The sequence below is a fragment of the Helianthus annuus genome, chromosome 13, assembly GCF_002127325.2.
Source record: "Helianthus annuus cultivar XRQ/B chromosome 13, HanXRQr2.0-SUNRISE, whole genome shotgun sequence".
Classification (NCBI taxonomy): domain Eukaryota; kingdom Viridiplantae; phylum Streptophyta; class Magnoliopsida; order Asterales; family Asteraceae; genus Helianthus; species Helianthus annuus.
In genome coordinates this window covers 140,207,247-140,227,591 of record NC_035445.2, presented here as the reverse complement: position 1 = coordinate 140,227,591, position 20,345 = coordinate 140,207,247, and the positions used below count along the sequence as shown (strand labels likewise).

The 20,345-nt window shown below is 33.6% G+C and overlaps 2 protein-coding genes and 1 long non-coding RNA gene across 3 annotated transcripts; 1 reads left to right on the top strand and 2 right to left on the bottom strand.

Moving 5' to 3' along the window:
• Positions 1–1,104: 1,104 nt before the first annotated feature.
• Positions 1,105–2,304, bottom strand: LOC118485464. Its single transcript, XR_004876220.1, has 4 exons — positions 2,177–2,304; positions 1,736–1,821; positions 1,498–1,607; positions 1,105–1,372 (listed from the first exon to the last, which is right to left on the bottom strand). It is a non-coding gene; the product is annotated as an uncharacterized LOC118485464 (long non-coding RNA).
• Positions 2,305–3,496: 1,192 nt separating this feature from the next.
• LOC118485463 lies at positions 3,497–4,086 on the bottom strand. The gene is made up of 3 exons (XM_035981589.1): positions 3,927–4,086; positions 3,742–3,832; positions 3,497–3,659 (listed from the first exon to the last, which is right to left on the bottom strand). Exons 1-3 carry the CDS (start codon positions 4,025–4,027, stop codon positions 3,522–3,524), a joined length of 330 nt encoding a protein of 109 aa, XP_035837482.1. The 5' UTR covers positions 4,028–4,086; the 3' UTR covers positions 3,497–3,521.
• Positions 4,087–10,142: 6,056 nt separating this feature from the next.
• LOC110899519 (3-oxoacyl-[acyl-carrier-protein] synthase I, chloroplastic) lies at positions 10,143–16,069 on the top strand. The gene is made up of 8 exons (XM_022146404.2): positions 10,143–10,613; positions 11,938–12,296; positions 13,457–13,888; positions 14,777–14,950; positions 15,033–15,146; positions 15,226–15,327; positions 15,414–15,480; positions 15,777–16,069. The coding sequence occupies exons 1-8, from the start codon at positions 10,448–10,450 to the stop codon at positions 15,842–15,844; spliced, it is 1,482 nt and encodes a 493-aa protein (XP_022002096.1). The 5' UTR covers positions 10,143–10,447; the 3' UTR covers positions 15,845–16,069.
• Positions 16,070–20,345: the final 4,276 nt, after the last annotated feature.

Below are 20,345 nucleotides of genomic sequence, written 5' to 3'. Positions count from 1 at the left end.
CGTGTGCAAACACGGGTCGTTTCATAGAAAACCATGCATAACACATATAAATGATGAATATTGTTATATTTATAGACTTATAAATAGATAAGTCAGTCGGTAAATACTTAAAGTTTAGAGTATGAAAAAATACAAAAATATACAACTTATAATTCATTCTGTAAACAAAATAACATTTCCATTCAAGCATGTTCCTTCTCCAAAAAACAATATTTTAAATCAACAATCGTTTCAATCCCCTTCAACCTCCACAAAATACATTTTAACCCAACAGTGGTTTTCAACCACCGTTTTAACCCAACAACGGTTTCAACAACAATTTTCTCCACAACACTCCGCTTTAACCCAACAGTGGTTTTAAACATCTGTTTCCGTCTGTTGACTCGTCAACAGATGTATCAACCACTGTTTTATTTTTAAACATCTGTCCCCAACAACACACTATTTTAACCCAACAGTGGTTTTAAACCACCATTTTAACCCAACAGTGGTCGTTAGAAAATCATGCATACCATATTTTATTAGTCGATGAATGATTATACATTTTTTAAAGTTTAATTAAAAATGGATTATAAAGAAAAGAAACATCAATTAAATAACAAATAAAGGATATGTAAGGATACTTTGGTTTGATTAATAAGTTGTTTAATACTATTTGAAGTTAAGTTTATGCCACTGTTAGGCTTGGAGAAAACAGTGGTTCAAACCACTGTTGGGTAATTTTTTATTGGGTTTATTGGGCTAAAATAAATTTTGTGCAGAAAACAGAGGTTGAAACCACTGTTAGGTTAAAACTGTAGTTCAGTGGTTTCAAACCACAGTTTTAACCCAATAAACCCAATAAAATATTACCAACAGTAGTTTCGACCACTGTTTTCTCCAAACCCAATTTGATTACAACAGTGGTTTCAACCACTGTTTTCAAACCCTATAAAATATTACCCAATGTTAGGGTTTGAAATATTTAGCACTTGCATAAAAATATAAATCTACATAAATCTGTCTTTAAAATCAACATTTTTTTCCTATAGGTATAAATGTATACATAAGGAACACAAATGTTATTAAACTGTAAAAAAATGTATATGAAGACCATCCCCTAAACACAATTAGTTAGTTAGTTATAAGTCTCAAATTGACCCATTTACCCCTTAACATCCATTCTTATATATGGTGTCTACATGTCAACACTCGAAATAATTACTGGAAAATCTCTATGAACCATGCTTCTTCCAATGGAATCCTCTGCAATTAATGTACATCATTCAACTGTATGTTCTGTCACTAATTCTCTCTTAGTTGAATGGTTGTGAATCAACATCTCCTTTACAAACAACAAATATCTGAGTTTTGCCTTTATGAATTACATACTCTGCAATATGGAAACAACTTCACATGATCAGAAAGCAAAAATGGAAATGAAAAAGACAGGGAAAGCAATCTAAGGTGCAAAAAAATTAAAAAACACACTAGACAAGAGCTCACATTATAACACACCATGATATCGTGCGCTCATCCATCACCCTACTTCATTCTAATCTGGCAGGTATAGCACCATTTTATTCCTTTCCTTAATCGCTTTTGCTTCTGTATAGATTCCATTGCTTCTTCAAATGAAAAAAAAACTGTTAAAGTTTAGCTCTAAACCAGTAAAAAACTGTTAAAGTGTAGCTCTAAACCAGTAAGATTTGATTTATATCCAAACTTAATATACAATAAAATCATAGAGTCATACCAGGGAAAGAAACATGGACTCGTAAACAAATTTCACATGTTGTCTTCCTTTAACACCATGAAGACACCGTTCGCCTCCACCACTAACTGCCATCATCATATAAACATAAAATTTTGTAAGATGTCGTGGTTCAATTTGAAAGCAAAAGATCTCAACTTTATCAAGAAAAACCACCCTCATTAGTTTCTATTACCTGTCTTTCAAAGATGTTATTTTCTAAAATCAATGACAAAAAAAAAACCTTTAAAGAACGATGAAGTCGATTCCCCACCAAGTTTAGATTCCTTAAAATATTCAAAAACACCATCAAATCCTACAATATATAGCATTCAGATGTCTAATTAACGATACAGAAACCACGGATTTAGAGTTCATAATCAACAAATTTCAAAATCAAATGATTGAAATCAGAACCTTTGAAAGTGAAAAAGTGAAAATTACCAAAGCGCGGTGCATGTAGAAGGCGTTGTGTTGAATTCCGGCGATTCCAAGGAAGGATTCTCTTCTATTTCATTGCATTCGGTATTCAACATGCGAATGATCTCTACACTCTCATTGTTCACAATAGTCTTTAGCTTCTTATACCACAAAACCTATAACCAAATAACATACTTCATAAATCAACTATATGAAAATTAAAAACACTCAAGATAGATGTTTAAATGGTGGAAAAACGTAGGGATACATACGGGAACAATGATAGAAAAATGACTTACTTGTCGATATAAAGTAGCATAAAGCCTTAGCTGAACTATCAGCAAGGTCATATCGACTTTCTTTGAAGCTAAAGAATCCCGGAGTTCTAAGATAGCTCTCCACACATCATATAAAGACTTCTGCAGCGTGAAATATAATACCAGATGTTCAAGCTTCTAATGTAATTCTCGACAAAAAAAATATTAGAATTATATCAGATGTTTTAACAACAGGATATAACTCTGTTTAAGCTTCTGTTTGTAGGCCAAAAAATTAATATGTTAAATTCAATTAAACTTTTAAATTACCTCAGTTTGAAATTCTTTCTCCCATTGTTTAGAATCAGCGCCAAGACCGTTTACAACAATCATCAACTTTATACCTCTGTAAACTACAACAAAAATAAAACTCTTCAGTTCATATGATTTCATAACCCAGTTCACATGCTTGTTATCAAGAATACCTGAAACCTGAATGTGGGTTGTCCTCTATAACAAAATAAACAGACCAGTCGTGACCTATGATTTCAGTAGAACCTTTGATGGTTCTGAATCTCGTTGTTGAAGGCTCTGTTTCACTTCAAGAGTCTCATACATACATTTTAACACGTTTCATGAAACCGCTGTTTTAACCGAACAGTGGTCTCAACCGCTGTTTTAACCGAACAGTGGTCTCAACCACCGTTTGGGTCAGATTACCCAACCGGTTTGGACAGTCTCACGGTTTTAAACTGAACCGTGAACACCCCTTTGCATAAGGCAGTTACATAGTTGTCTATAATATAAGTATATAACATCTGAAAAGAAAGAAAAAGGATAAAAGTTAATTAAACCTTCATAAACTGCATCTGGATCTCACCTTGAAGAAGAAGAATACAAGAATTCTCGAAACACCCTTTTAATTTCCTGTACATATGCCCACTGTTGTCCCTGAAAATCGGTGCTGCTCTCACAGCATCGGGCCTCGATTTATCTACATAATCACACATTTTAGATAATGGGTCAACCTAACAGATCAGATATTATAATTTTTTGGTCATATAAATAAAATAAAACTTACCAACTGGAACCATTTCTTTACATGCAAGCATTTAAACATGTGCTTCGGCTGCTTTATTCTTGATCTTAGAAACAATAGCATCATGTTTAGCTAAAGTAAGAGGAACACCTTCTTTCGCTATGATTGCTTTGGCAATATCATCCTGCATTTTCTGCTTTATAGTTTTCTCCTATAAGTTAAAAAACACACACACCAAATCATTAAAAACAAACTAATTCAAGCTATTCTTTTATATAAACAACTATTTATACCTTATCTTTTGCAACCGAATGTTTCTCCTTTGCTTCCTTTCTATTTTCAACATACTTCACATTTTGATCATCAATCCAATTTCTTATCTTTCTGTTGAATAACACCAAGTATACAATCATTATACAAGTAAGTTAATATAAATGTTAAATCATTTTTGGTGTACATAATTAAATAATTATCTTACTCAGTTCCAAGACCTTCATCACAGAGGAAAACTAAAAGCTTAAGTTTCATCGATGATTCCAAATTATCATATCCGCCAGCTGTCAAGTCTATAGAGTCCATGTGTTTCACGTTTGAGTCAGAGATGCAACTTTTTAGAGCTTTCAACCATGAATCATTTCCATGAGTCAGATCTGGTGTTGGTGATCTGAAAGATTATACATCCGTATAAATATGTGTATCTACCAACAAACAAACCAACCTTTCTAACCTCTTGATTCCCGCAGGCTTCTTTTGCTTTTGGGTCGATACATGTCAGTCTAGCCTGTTCTTCACATACACCTTCATTGAAAGCATCACCAACAGCCTGAAATAGTAGATGCTTAGAAATTCTCTTTTGCAAGGGTAATGTTGTCTTCTTGTATCCTCCTAAAAATCTTCTTTATGAACACTTGACAGTAATCTAATCTCAATGACGTGTCCACTTCTCTATGTTAATGTATTTTTTTTGCCAAGTGTCCATTAGAAAGTTTTTAGCAGGCAAACATAAGTAAAATAACAATATATACTCCAAACGTAATCAACTGGCCAGTTGGAACAGCAGTACCAAATATCGCACTAATCACCCTCTAAAACTGAAAATGGATTTGTATAAACAGTATCTCACTAATCAACTGTACCTGAAGTGTAAGAAAGAGGGTTATTGAATTTTGATTCAGGTATCTTCTTCTTATTCATCAGACAGCCGTAAAAGAATCTCCAATTGAATTTCAAACTGCACCTTAAACCCTAGAAAGAAAACCTAACAAAACAACAATCAAGAACAACATAACTTCAAATCAAACTCTATCAAACAAACAATCAAGTCAATAATCAACTACAATCCATGAATTTACAATCAAACAAACTGTACCTGAAGTGTGTGAGAAAGAGGGTTTTTGAATTTTGCATCCATATTCTTTGATTCGCCAAATACGCCGAAATCAACAGAGATATCAATCAATCTTTATGAAATCAACAACAATCGCGGATCTGGATGCTGTGTAGATGCGTAACAGAAATCAATTACGAATGCATAAAGATTTGATGGATTGTGAATCACGGAAGAAGAAGAGACATAAAAAAGAAAAAGGAGAGAAGTTGGGATTTTACAAACCTGATATCGCTGTTTAGGTTAAATTGAAATACAATAAGTTACAAATACAATATATATCCAATTAATTTCAAACAGATAATATAAATGAATCACTAATAATAAGTTACCTGTGGAAATTGAAACCTGCATTTAGAGAGAGAGAGAGAGTTGAGAGAGAAATGGATTAGAGAGAGTAATTGATTGAAGAAGATGGTATCTTATATATTTGGAGCCATAATTTTGAATCATCAGTGGCTTGAAAGTGTTTTGAACATCTGTTGAATCATCAGTGGTTTGAAAGTGGTTTGATGGGCAGACCTTTGAAAAGGTGAAAGTGGACCATCTTTGAATTTTAAAGTAGGGCAGTAGTTTGAATTTATGATGTCACCATGCTCTCTCTTTGGCTTCCACCTCATTGTTGATGACATAAGAAAAACATTGTTGGACATGCTCTCTTGCTGACACCTCAACTTTTCTTATGTCACTTGGATTTCTCATTTTATAGAAAGTATAGATAGATTAATGAACAGTGTTTCCACTTTTAGATTTTTTTGTCTCTTTTGTTTTTTTTTTGTGATTTTTTATACTTTTACCCTTCAGCTTTAACACTTATAATCTCTTAACTTTAAAAGACTTTGTAATCGAGTTTTATGTGTTTATATGCTTATGTACGTGTCGGTATAATTTCAAACTAATTTAAGTCTCGATGTATTTTTTTTCCAAAAACGAGTTGGGTTAAATATAATATGTTCTTATGCTTATTATTGTGTATGTTTTCAGTTGGTCTATATATCGATTGGAACTCCATAGCGTAACGCAAGTAATCTTACTAGTTACATCAAAAAACAACCAAATTATTAACTTTTATCATTGTTGCTTCACTCCTGAAGGTAAAGAAAATCCTAATGAATATATATTTATTAGTACAATTTTGTTTTTGACTTCTAAATATTCAACGATTTCGTTTATATGAGAACTAGGTTAAAACCCGTGTGGTATACGGGGTTAAGTAACAAAAACAATTGAAATAGATTAAAAATTATAACATACAAATAGATATCGTATTTGTAAATTTTTAATCTATAATTACATATCAGATTTACATTCACAACTAAGAGCATTCACATCGTATCCATCGTTTTCATCTCTAAAAATACACTAAAAATCACTACAATTCTCTCTCATTTTCAATTAAATAATATTTTTATATATTTTTATCATTATTTTCTCTCTCTCCTCTACTCACAACACACTTTCTGAAAAAAAAAAACTAAAAAATTTATAAGGTGAACAATGTTTTTCCATATTTACAGATGAACACTAACATTTTCTCTCTCCTTCACTTACAAACCCCTCATAACCACTATCTATAATATGAGAGAGCCTCTCACAAAATTTGGTGGACATGATGTGAATGCTCTAAGAAATATATAGATACAAATACAAATCTCTAAAAACTTCTTTATATACAACATTCAATGTCGTATTCGTAAGTTTACCATCTTATCAACAATTACGAGTTTTAGTTTATCTCTGCTTTTAACTCTGGACAAAGCAACGTAAGGCAGGCCATGAGAAAATATTGGTTGTCTGAGAAACAGAACTACTTTCAATAACGACTGACCTTGACTTTTATATATCGTCATGGCAAAACATACAACAATAGGAAATTGTCTGCTTTTAAACTTAAATGGAGTCTTCTTGTCAGATAGTGCGTTAAAGAAATTATAGGTATGAAAGTTCAATTGCCATTACTTCAGCTTCTATAACACGCGAATAAGATGATCAGAACTCCCACTTTTAGTACTAAATTAAAAATATTTGCGAAAATTTTAAACAGTAAAGCTAAAAATCATACAACTATTTATTTTACTAAATTATAAATTAATAGTCTTTCCAGGTTTAAGTCTAAATTTGACTTTCTTTTTCTTCACTTATTTACTAGTTTTTTTACCTGCCGCGCGTTGCGGCGGCGCCATACCCGACGTGATAAATTATAGACTACAATCAATCAGACTCGTATTCGGACTAAATTTACGTTGAAACATAGAGTAATCCGAATTCACGTCGTTGAATGAAAATATATTATATTTGACCCGACTTGTTTCCAAACAAAATTTACGTCGAAACGTAGACCAATCCAAAACGTACATAAAATAAATACTTGTGGCCGCATCGTACGCGACGTGATAAAGTATAGACTAAAATCGACCCAACTCGTTTCTGAACTAAACTTACGTCAAAAACATATAGTAATTCACATTTATCTCGTCGAATGAAACATATTATATTTGACCCGATTTTGTTTTCAAACAAAATTTACATCAAAACGTACATAAAAGTAAAACATTTTGTAACTGACCCGACTCATTTTTTTTTTAAAATCACGTTAAAGCGTAGACAAACTCAAATTTATACGGGCACGTACATAAAAAAAACAACGTAAAAAATTAGTTTTAGGATAAATTCAAAACTTTTGAATCTTTAGAGGTAAAATTGACATGTATAAAATTAGAGGGTTGTTTTGTCATTATACCAAAGTTTATGGGGTAGAAGGGGTTTGAATCTTTAGAGGTAAAAGTGACATGTATAAAATTAGAGGGTTTGTTTTGTCATTATACCAAAGTTTATGGGGTAGAAGGGGTTGGTGGATTTCTCCACCGACCTTCTTCTTTAATATATATATAATTTGTTCTCAAATTAAATTAATTTTTTCTTGATTTATAATATTAGATGTATATTTTAGTAAAATTACATTTGCAGAATTTTACTCTTAAGAAAAAATGGTTTTATTTTTTTTAAATGAAACGTAATTAAAAAGTTTAAAAGCTGCAAATTTCTCATTTTGGATTAATGTGGAAAAACTTAGATCCTAAAATCATGGTTTTTAAAAGTTAGTTGAATATAATAGAGTAAATCTTGTTTAAATTATGAAAGGTGAATGATGACACTTGTCAATATAATAGGGTAGGCTTATGTATAAATGACACATAAGCAAAATTAACTTTAGTATATTAGAATAAATAGATTCCACTTGTTTTTAGATAAAAAGAAAAAAAACTTTAAAAAAACGTGTATTGTAATTTTTTTTTAAGAAAATCATAGAAAAAGCAATAAATTCATGGTTAATGTTAAAACTTAAAATAACCCTACTTGTTAGAAGATGATGTATAATTAATGTTCTTAAAACCACCCCGGACTTGAACCGGCTATACAACTGGTTTGATTGAGTATTACTGAACCGTCTTTATTTGGACTGATCAGTTATGACGTCGGATGGTTGAAGTTTGTCGTGATGGGTAGTGATAAGTTGCGATATGATCGGTTTTCAACTCTACAATAGTTTCAGTATAGATTCTTGTGGTTCACTAACTTGTTTGTTGATTATTAGCGGTGATTAAGACCATGTGTAGTGGAAGAAACAAATAATGCACCCACCCTTGGGCGTTTTGCGTCATGTGGCAGTCCAGTCAGCAATGAGGCATTATGGAGAGTTTTTCTAAAATGGGTGTGGTAGGGATGTGGGCATTGTGGGGCATTATGTTAAAAGGGGTGACTAAATAAAAAAAACATCCAAAAAATGTTACTGGGCAAGCAAAAACAAGAATACCTGTGATTGGCCAAATAATTGAACGAAAGGCGTGAAAAAAAGGACGCTCCTCAACTTTTTTTGACAAAAACGCCACCGGGGGCGGTCCTTGGGCGTTGTGGGGCTTTTTTTTAGAGAAAACGGCTAAAACCCTCCACTATGGATGGTCTAAGGAGAGAGAACGCAATCAACGCCCCAAATCCAATGTTTGAACAAAAGGAAAGGCAGTTGTAAATAACAGGCCCAATCAACAAGGAGTTCTTAAGAGCAGGCCCAAATTCAAATACTAGGCTGAAACCCAAAAGTCTTCATAAAAAGAACATAATAAAAGAAATTAGAATAAAGATAGAAAAAACAGAAATAGAAAATTATTTGCTTGGTTAAGATATGAGACAAAATTTAACAAGCTCGGGTTTGAGCTCGTTTATTAAACAAACTTATTTTTAGGTCCAAGCTTGCTAAAGCCCGGCTTGATTCGAACTTCTAGCCAGTCAATCTAGAGTAGCTCACGAATAACTTGCCTCGTTTACACTCTACATCAAACGTACTTAAATGTATAAAAGAGTTTGAGAGAAACCTACACACGAATATAACAATTGTTACAAGTTGATAAAATTTTATAGAATAAATTAGAAGTTGATAAAATTCTATAGAATAACTTTTTATTTAAAATATTCTAACTAATCCAAGGAAATACAATAAAAGAATAGTGAAAGACACATTCAATGGAAAACATAATATTTCTATCTATTATCACAATATTTATTCAAGTGTTACAAAAGAGTAGCTTAAATTTTAGCTTGAATCAACATAAAATCTGTTTCAAAGTCCCATCCATAAGAGTGGCAATGACCTCTCTAGAGGAGCCAATATACGAAGATGGCTGGAAATGGGTCGAGCTCCATATTGACATCATTCATCAAGGCCAAGATGTTTTCCATCGCGACAATACAAGGTTATACATCAGTCCCTGCTTGTGATTGTATCCTTTTCATCAATCCTGTAGATTCTTTTTCTTCGTTGCAGCGGACAAGGATAACTTGGTTTTTTCTCTCTGACAACTTGTTTAAAGGCAAGCCCATAACAAATAGTTAACTATTAGAAACTTTGTACATATTAATGATTTTTAACATATTTTTTTTCTTAACCACAATCATATTATCTATTCAAGACTTCAAATATTGTTTAAAAGCAAATGAAATAGTAGTTCCAATTTCTTTATTTATATCCATCTCTAGATTCAACCTACAAGAACAACAGTAGTAGAAACTAGTAAATATGAGTTCACTTAAACTTGATTCCCATTTAATCAAACTCTCAATTTCACACGACTCTAGATTATCCAAGCATTCGTCTGGATGAAATCCCCCAACATAATTGATTCTTGAGAGTTGTAATCATGGAAATATTAGATCAAACAAGAAGTACATCACATTGTGGGCAGCATTGAACATTTCAACACATCAAAACAGACAAAAGACAAAATGGTTAAAACAACAAACAACCCAATGTGGCAAGTGTCAATTCTTAAATGACAAAACCAAAGCAACATACTTTTTATAGTTTCATTAATCTTTACTAAAATGTCAATAACAAGACCACATTCCATACAAACCCAGACATATTCTTTCAATGTTATCGTCCTTTCTTGTCACTCACGACTTTCATCGAACAGTTGGTGGGCGAGTTTCACAACACTTTTAAACTTAGTTTTTCTCTCACTGAAAACCCAATGTTCATCTCTCTCTATATCTATCCACCATAATCACTAATGATTCATAGAGTTTGAAAAAGAAAGAAAGAAGAAGATTTGGGAAGAATGGCAAGCATTGCTACCACTTGTTCTTCTGGTTTGACTTTGAGGAGAAAAGAGTTGACCAACAATGGAGGTTCTATGCTACAGTTTAATGGGCTAAGAGCTATGGAGGCTAACCAGGTTGTTGCTCCATCTGGGTTCAATCCAAGTTGGTCTGGTTCTACTTCAGGTATGATCTTGGTCTGGCTTTTATCCAGTGGGGTCGGGTTTTTTGGCCGTTTTGACCCGAACCAAAATGGTAATTTTGTCATAACCCGACAATTTTTAAAGTGACTCGTTTTGACCCAAACCTGTCACCCGAACCCGACTGTGTTGCCTAGTATAAACGTATAGTCAGGTCACATAAATAATGATAACTTAGCGTTGCAAACGATAAAACTAATAGATTTAACGAGGTTTTTGAGGTAATCATGACCACATAAATATAATGCACCGTTCAATAACCTTTTAAAAAATAAAAGAATAACTTATTAGTTAATCGTATTCCATTCTCACTTATTTTGCCAACCCGTCACCATGCCCAACCCGGCCCGCCTATTTGGCCACATAAATAATGATAACTTAGTGTTTCGAACTAGTAAAACTAATAGCTACAATGAGATTTTTAGATAATCATGACCAAAAAATGTAATACACTATTCAATAACCATTTAAAAAGAATAACTGAATTACTTACTCGTAAGTCGTATACTATTTTCTTTTCAAGTTTTTTTTTTTTTAATTTTTTATTTTCAAAATGCATAAATGTATAAATTGATATTTTCTAAATAATATAAACTAATGTGGCCGGATACGTTAGTTGTATGTCATATTAGAAAGACAAATGTTTCTTACATGATCGCGAGCCTGTGTAATGTATAGAAAAAAATAAGTAAGTCGATCTCTGATCCGTGTGTTGCGACGGACCTATCAAACGGGGGAAAATAGACGCGCTGCGACAGGCCTGTTAAACGGGAAAAATAGATGAAAAAAAACGTTGAACCCCATATGCACGTTGCGACGTGTTAACTCGTAAAATTTAAAACGAAACGTTAAACGAAAAACTTGCGAAAGTTGAAAAGTACAAGGGACCAAAGTTGAAAGTAAAAAAGTGTTGGGGAAATTGCAGAAGATGAAAAACTTTGGGTTAAAAGTATAAAAAAATCGAAGGGGTTAAATTGCAAAAGATGGAAACTTTTGAATTAGAAGTGAAAAATCAAATTAATCAAAGGGGTTAAATTACCAAAGATTGAAACTTTAAAGTTAGAAAGAAAAAAATCCATTAAAAAAAAACTCCAAGGGTACAACAACCATAAACACAAATATGCTGCTTATTTACAGTTTTAAATCGTCTCGGCCCTCATGGTCTGCACTCAAAAGTCTCAGGGCCAGTCGAGAAATGGTCGGTTCACCTGCTCGATATACACTACGTTCATCCATGCCATGCTTGGTCTAACGCGTATATGATCTTTGTCCATATAAATATAATGATAGCAAATTATGCCTATTTTCAGGCTCAAAATCTAGAGTGATCAAGGCCATGGCTGCACCAACTGTTTCGGCTCCCAAACGAGAAACTGACCCAAAGAAAAGGGTTGTGATTACAGGAATGGGGCTTGTCTCTTGTTTTGGCAATGATGTGAACACATTCTATGACAAACTTCTTGAGGGTCAGAGTGGGATCACTCTGATAGACAGATTCGATGCTTCCACTTTTAGCGTTCGTTTCGCAGGTCAGATTCGTGATTTTTCTTCGGTAGGATACATTGATGGTAAAAATGACCGTCGTCTTGATGACTGTTGGAGGTATTGTTTGGTTGCCGGAAAAAAAGCTCTCGAGGATGCTAGTCTTAGCCAAGATGTTCTTGAAACCGTGAGTAATTTTACCAAAGTGCGGTTGGATAATGGGTCAAAATGGGAACCGGTTAAAACATGTAATCTTATTCTTTAGTGCCAGGTGAAATGGGCCGGGTCAGGGTGGCCCGAAAACACTTATAGTCCAATAACAAAATCGATATGTTTCAGTAATCCAATTGAGATGAAACCTAACTCGAGTCAATCCTTTTACAAGTAAATGGTAAGGATGTAAAAGGGTAGAGCCGAGGCCGAGCTCTGCTCATTTATTTTACGAAAGCTCGAGCTTGAGCTTGGCTCGTTTTAAGCTCTATTTTCCCAACACTCAAACATGGTTTGTGAGTGGTTTTTCAAGCCCGAGCTCCGTTTAGCTTGGCTCGTGGATTATATAATAAATTCAAATAGATTTATAATGATTACATATATATTTTTAACAATTATTTTTATATATAACATGATAGGGAAAGGTTAAAATGAGAACTCCCCGAGTTGCGAGAACCGCAAGAACTTTTTGAAAAAAAGTTTTTTATTAAAAAAACTTCGCCTAAATTTTCTAAAATTATATAACTTTTTCAAAAAAACCTATACGTAAATTTACATCAGTGTAAAACAAATTTACATAAGTGTCACCCGCCAAAAAGGGTGACGTCATATTCTTTTATAAAAAAATTACAGCAATGTAAGCGATCAAAAACCTGTCGTAAATGAACGCTAGGCTATTTTTTTTTTTGATAGATGTCTTAGTTAGATGTTCATCTACGTTTGTACAAATTTGGTTGAAAAACTCGCACGGGAAGTAGGATTTCCATTGGAGTTCTCAACTTCTCGCAACTCAGAGGAGTTGTCGCATGAACCTGATCCTAACACGATATATATTATTTAGTTATTTTTATCATGTTTTAATATATATATATTTATAATATTAAGTATAAATTATAAAAATAATAGGCTCACGAGCTTAGGCAAGCTCGATAAGTGAAGCTCGGGCTCATATAATTAACAAGCTTAGTTTTAGGCTCGAGCTCGGGCTCATTTAACTTCGGTTCGATTCGAGCTTTTATCGAGTCAATCTTGAGTAGCACACGAGCGGCTTTGGCTCGTTTACACCCCTAACTAAATGCATTGAAACTGTTACTTTTCATAAATCTAATGTTTTAACTGTTGTTTATATAACAATAGATGGATAGAACCAAAATCGGAGTTCTAGTGGGATCAGGTATGGGAGGCCTAACAGCTTTTAGCACTGGAGTTGAAGCACTTATTCAAAAGGGATACAAGAAGATCACTCCATTTTTCATTCCTTACTCCATCACGAACATGGGGTCAGCATTGTTGGCTATAGATACGGGCTTAATGGGCCCGAACTACTCGATCTCAACCGCGTGTGCAACTGCAAACTATTGCTTCTTTCAAGCTGCAAATCACATTAGAAGAGGAGATGCTGATATTATGGTAGCTGGTGGGACCGAAGCTGCGGTTAATGCAACCGGGGTTGGTGGGTTCATTGCTTGTAGAGCGCTCTCGCAGCGAAATGATGAGCCGCATAGAGCTTCGCGACCTTGGGACCAAGATCGTGATGGTTTTGTTATCGGTGAAGGTTCGGGTGTTTTGGTAAGATTACAACCCTCTTCCATCAACCTATATATGTGAATATGTGATTATTTCATAGTTATCAAAGGCGCTAGGCACACTCAAGGCGCGTAGGTCTCGAACTAGGCCTAGGCGTAAGGCGCAAAAAAAAGCGAGGGTCTGAGGAAAAAAACACATAATGAAAAAAAGTTAAAAATATAATATGTTGTAGAAAAATAATATTGTTTTTCAAATAAAATAAACAAAAACTATTATATAACATTTAATATCTTCTAATTAGTACCAAAAGTTCCAAAATATTAATGAATTAGCATAGAAAAGTAGAAATCTGTCTGGAATCGGAATTTAGAGAATCTGGCCAGAAACTCTTCGGAATCTGGGAATCTCGCCAGAATCTGCGCCAAAACCATCACCTGGAGAATTAAAGTGCAATTGCCTTGCCTGAAAAATGGGCCTAGGCGCAAGAGGCGATGGCTTTTAACAACTATGGACTATTTAAGTTATATTTTATTGATTATAAGTCAAACAAGTTATACAAGAAAAATTAGATAAAAAAACGGGTCAAATGGTTTAGAAGTGGCCCGAATTATATGAACTGTTTACAAAACTTAAGTTACTTCGTTCAAAAGTATTGGAGGAAATCTTGGGTGATTGCAAGAAACTAGATGGGCCTCTGGTTGTACAGGCCCAACCCGTCCAAGCCCAAGATCTTGGCCCGTCATGTGGATTTGGGCTCATATGAGCTTAACTTGGGCCCAAGATCTCATGTAGCTACAAGAGTTTGTTAAGGCCTAGATTTTCCGGTTCCAAGCCTAGATTCAACACGAGTCCTTACTTCATGGACGCGGGCTTGGAACTGGATTTGACTTTTGAAAGTCAAACAGATGATAACACATCAAACTTTTTCAGATTATGGAAAGCTTGGAGCATGCAACGAAACGCGGGGCTAACATAATTGCGGAGTATTTAGGTGGAGGCATAACTTGTGATGCACATCATATGACCGATCCCCGCAAAGACGGGCTCGGTGTTTCAACTTGCATAACCAAGTGTTTAGAAGACTCGGGTATTTCACCCGAAGAGGTAAAACCATAAAATCATGAAACTTAATCCATAACTCGTCACACATAACATGAAACCGTTCGATCCTCACACACACTTGTAGGTGAACTACGTGAACTGCCACGCAACATCGACCCTAGCTGGGGATTTAGCAGAAGTTAATGCCATCAAGAAAGTGTTTAAAGATACATCCGGGATAAAGATGAATGGAACCAAGGCAAGAACACTAAACTCTACTTCGATAATGACGTTTTGTTGGAGATTTGTTTCTTATAATGAAAATGTTTTTGTTTCAGTCGATGATCGGTCATGGTCTTGGAGCTGCTGGTGGATTGGAAGCCATTGCGTGCATAAAAGCAATCAACACGGGCTGGCTGCACCCCACGATTAACCAAGATGTACTTGCGAAGACCTTGACCCGTTTAACGACATTATTAATTGTTTTCTATGCAATCGGGTTTTGATAGTTTCGTTGTGTGTGTAGAACTTGGAGCCTGCGGTTGACATCGATACTGTCCCAAATGTGAAGAAACAGCATGAAGTCAATGTTGGTATGTGTCATATGTAATGAAAGTAACATTTTAGTACTAGAGGGGCCATTTTTTGTGGGTTGGTTCCGTTGGGTTGACCTAAAACACTTTAATCTCTTTTTTCATATATTATATTAATTGTTGAATATGATTTAAGAAGGTTTTATGCGTTAAAAATACCTTTGCGTCAATTTCGACATGATTTATTTACATTTGAACTAAAAAGATTTATTTGTAAGTTTAAAAAAAGCCCAAAACTACTAATTCATGAAATTATGGTTATGACTTATTTTTGTTTGTTTCTTGTCCAATTGCAGCTATTTCTAACTCGTTCGGGTTTGGTGGGCATAATTCGGTGGTTGCATTCGCTCCTTTCAAGCCATGATTGAGTTTTAATCCACATGTGGTAGTTTCTACGCATAAAAAATCCGAGCTTTTCAGATCAGTTAAACAGTTGAGGATATTAGAGCAAATATGATGCGACATACCATAATCGTTCTAAAACGAGTTTTTGGTGTAACATTGTTTTCACAATTCATGTGTTGGATGTCACTAAGATCCATCGGTTAATAAAACATCCATTGTGTTTAATAATAGTTTGATTTCTATATTCGTGTTTTTCTTCAGTTCTATAAATATTTTAGGTCATTTAATACGGATACACAAGTATTTCAATTTGGTGATGCACTATCATTACAAAAGATTGTGTTAACAACTTAACTAAATGTAAATATATCAAAATAGACTATAGGTTATCATGTCAATCTTTAAATATCGCTATTATTTATAGCAGTGGCGGAGCCAGAATTTTTTTCTTATGGTGTCATTTTTTATGAATACCCTGGTTTATAGTAACCCGGAGTCAAACCTTTTTGGATCGGTTCGGATCTAGTCGGGTCAAATTAAATGATAAAAGCAAATATCACAGTAAAAGTAAAATGTCATTGAATTAAAACACATAATAAAATTACAAAGTCATTTGAAATATATAATAAAATGCATTTAATAGTTGCTCTGTACTCATTTTCATGTTTTGAAAACGATTCATAATGTTTTCAATGTCAACTTGAAAAAAAAACCTCTTTTTCATTATAACAAACAAGTGCATGCATCATTCAAGTGATCATCAAACATCCTGTTAGGTTAAACAATTGGTACAAAACTAATTAGACATGAGGCTATAATGCTTACTGGATTAGAAGAAATAAAAATTAAACATGGACCTTTAATGATTTAAAGTACACTAATTAAATTCAAGTAACTGGGCTTAATTTTTGAAATATAAATTTGTTTATTATATAATTGTTTTAGAAGAAAACAAAACAATGGTGTCGTTTGTAAAAACACAATGGTGTCGCTCGTAAAAAAACAATGGTGTCGCTCGAATTTTCTCTATTATACGTTGTATTTGCTACACAAAATTCAATGGTGTCGGACGACACCGTTGTTCAAAGTGTGGCTCCGCCACTAATCATGACCAGACCATTGGTTTCTTAGTTTGTTCGGTTGTTTCGGTTATGGTAATATGGTATCCCGGCTTTTCTACTCACAGGTAAGTAGTAGTTAGCTTACAAGAAATCCACCATGACTTACTAATTCATATTTCAAACATGTACAATACAACTCCACACAAAATGTTGTTTAGTCCATTAGTCCAAAGGAAACTTATTGGCGAAGAAATTATACATAATTTTTGCAAATCACGCCCTTCTTCAATATCACTGCATTGATAACTAATGTTTAATGGGCCCTTTGTCTGATTCAGATGAATACTATACCACGTAGCTAGAAAGCAAACCATATATCGATCCATCCAATTCGACCCGAGCATCTTATACTCCATTTTTTTCTTAACACATGGAAAAAAAGACATGGCTCGATTTGAATGTTAAGTTATCTAATTGGGACAAAAACAACACCAGTGACCTAATTAGAACACTTTTAAAACTTGGTTACTATTCTGTGAAATATTCCCTTAAAAAAACAGTTGATTGCAAATGTGATGCCACCAACCCTGTTTATTTATTATATATAGTCACTAGAGTATAACCATCAGCAAACATGTCGGTTCCCTATTTTTACAAACAAGTTTCATAACCAACCCTATTATTTACAATAGTTTCACTTTAGGTAATCACTGTACTAACAGGTCTTTCTAAGGGGGGTCGGGCCGTCACGTTATGGAGCTTCAGTCACTCGTGGAGTAGTGTGGAACACCGCCACCACCTAATTCCATCACTCGTTAAACTCATCACTCGTGATAGCTATGAGGCGTGAAAAGTTGCAGAATGTGAAGGAAACTGTTGGGTGTGGTGAGTGATGGGCACCCCCACCAAAATCCATCACTAGTGATGGAGCCAAGTTCGATAACGTGGCGGAACATGATTGGATGTGGTGAGTGATGGGAAGTGGAGCACCCCTACCCCTAATTAACGAGTTTTTTAATTAATCCAAAAGAGACTTAATCACTTATTGTAGGGGGCTCTCCTTATTTAGAAGATAAAAAAATTATGCATACTGTGTATTATAATAAGAAGTTAAAAAAAAAAAAAAAAGATTACTCTTGAGTGAATTTAACATAAATAAGGCTTACCTCATATTTACTTGAATGAAATTCATGGTAAACAATTGCATGTGATGTAATCCATCCTATTCTACTTGTTGCTAATATGCGTGAGTTCGTACTTTGGTAGTTTGGTTAGGTTATGGGCCATATATGTACATATAACCGATCCAATTTTTAATAATTTTAAAGCTATTATTTTTTGCAAACGTTTATTTTTTTAGAGGATATCTAATTTATAATAAAACTTTTCTGGCATGAAGTATATTATTTGTGACGATTCGATTTGGCTATTTCTAGTTATAAAATCATGACCAGTGGCGGAGCCAGAATTTTTTTCTTATAGTGTCATTTTTTATGAATACCCTGGTTTATAGTAACCCGGAGTCAAACCTTTTTGGATCGGTTCGGATCTAGTCGGGTCAAATTAAATGATAAAAGCAAATATCACAGTAAAAGTAAAATGTCATTGAATTAAAACACATAATAAAATTACAAAGTCATTTGAAATATATAATAAAATGCATTTAATAGTTGCTCTGTACTCATTTTCATGTTTTGAAAACGATTCATAATGTTTTCAATGTCAACTTGAAAAAAAAACCTCTTTTTCATTATAACAAACAAGTGCATGCATCATTCAAGTGATCATCAAACATCCTGTTAGGTTAAACAATTGATACAAAACTAATTAGACATGAGGCTATAATGCTTACTGGATTAGAAGAAATAAAAATTAAACATGGACCTTTAATGATTTAAAGTACACTAATTAAATTCAAGTAACTGGGCTTAATTTTTGAAATATAAATTTGTTTATTATATAATTGTTTTAGAAGAAAACAAAACAATGGTGTCGTTTGTAAAAACACAATGGTGTCGCTCGTAAAAAAACAATGGTGTCGCTCGAATTTTCCCTATTATACGTTGTATTTGCTACACAAAATTCAATGGTGTCGGACGACACCGTTGTTCAAAGTGTGGCTCCGCCACTGATTTATAGACAAACCTTTGCTTACAAAACTCTAATATTAACAAAAAAGGAAAAACAAGTATGGTCTATAACAAGTGTGCTCCATCATAGTTTGTCTTTCTCTATAAACACACGGGTGAAAATAAGGCAAGCTACTTAAGATCAGCTCGCTAGAAGCTCGAACTGAATCAAGCTTAAACAAACTTGAACTCGTGCTCGACCATATACTGAAGTACATTTAATAAACGAACCTGAGCTCGAGTTTGGCATATTGCGGTTGACTAGACGAGTTAAGCTCGAGCTTGAAAAACTACTCATGCGCAGAACTCGAGCTTAAAGAAATGAAGCTCTAACTAAGTTAGGAGTGTGCATGAAAAGAAAAAAAAAACTGATCCTTAATCAAAATAACCGAAAAATCCAAGCCAAATAACAATCAAACGAAAACCAATGGTTTGATTTTTTGTTTTATGAAAACCGAATTTTACGGTTTACTTTCAGTTTTATATTTGTTGAAAACTGAAAAAACCGAGCAGAACAACCAAAAACCATTTTATTTTATATTTACAGTTTAATTTCAGTTTTATATTGGCTGAAAACCGAAAAAAACCAACCGAGCCGAACAACCAAAAAACCATTTTATTTTATAATGTTTGTTATTAAATTTATGAATTATAATTTTTATTTTGAATGATAATCTATCTATACTATATAATAAAAAAACAATTTTTGGGACCCTTGTTATCATATTAGACCATCTCTTAAAGATAATTGTAATATTAGTTTAATCTCTTCTAATTAATTATATATAACCCTTCTACTAAATATTATTTAGTTTAATATCTTATATTATAGATAATTCTTCTACTAAATATTATTAGTTTAATATCTTATAGATAATTATTAGAGTTAATTGCCAAAATCGTCCCTCAGGTTTGGGCATGTTTGCCATTTTCGTCCAAAATGATTTTTTTTTACCAAATAGCCCCCCACGTTTGTAACTTTTTGCCATTTTCATCCAAATGCCTAACTGGGTTAAAAACAATCGTTTGAAGAGGTTTTTTTTTTTAAATTTCACAAGTACAGAGCCTGAAATGTAATTTCTTTTTAAACCTAAAACCATTACCCTCTGCTTTCTCTGTCTACAACCTTCAAAACAAACCATCAACTACCACTCACACCGTTACTCACATCCACAGTGTAATGCTCATAAATAGATATAAAACTAAGATGTATCGACCAGTACCCATCACTATATGCCCTTCAACAAAACCTTTTATGTATCGACCTGTACGTAATGAAATAAATTAAACTGAACATATTAGCTGAACTCATATTACAGTTGGGTAGATC

Coding starts and splice junctions, on each gene's coding strand:
- LOC118485463 (XM_035981589.1), bottom strand. CDS start 4,027: ATGGACTCTATAGACTTGACAGCTGGCGGATATGATAATTTGGAATCA. Junction 3,833..3,926: donor GATGAAGGTCTTGGAACTGA/GTAAGATAATTA, acceptor GTTATTCAACAG/AAAGATAAGAAATTGGATTG. Junction 3,660..3,741: donor ATTCGGTTGCAAAAGATAAG/GTATAAATAGTT, acceptor TTTAACTTATAG/GAGAAAACTATAAAGCAGAA.
- LOC110899519 (XM_022146404.2), top strand. CDS start 10,448: ATGGCAAGCATTGCTACCACTTGTTCTTCTGGTTTGACTTTGAGGAGA. Junction 12,297..13,456: donor GCCAAGATGTTCTTGAAACC/GTGAGTAATTTT, acceptor ATATAACAATAG/ATGGATAGAACCAAAATCGG. Junction 13,889..14,776: donor GTGAAGGTTCGGGTGTTTTG/GTAAGATTACAA, acceptor AAACTTTTTCAG/ATTATGGAAAGCTTGGAGCA.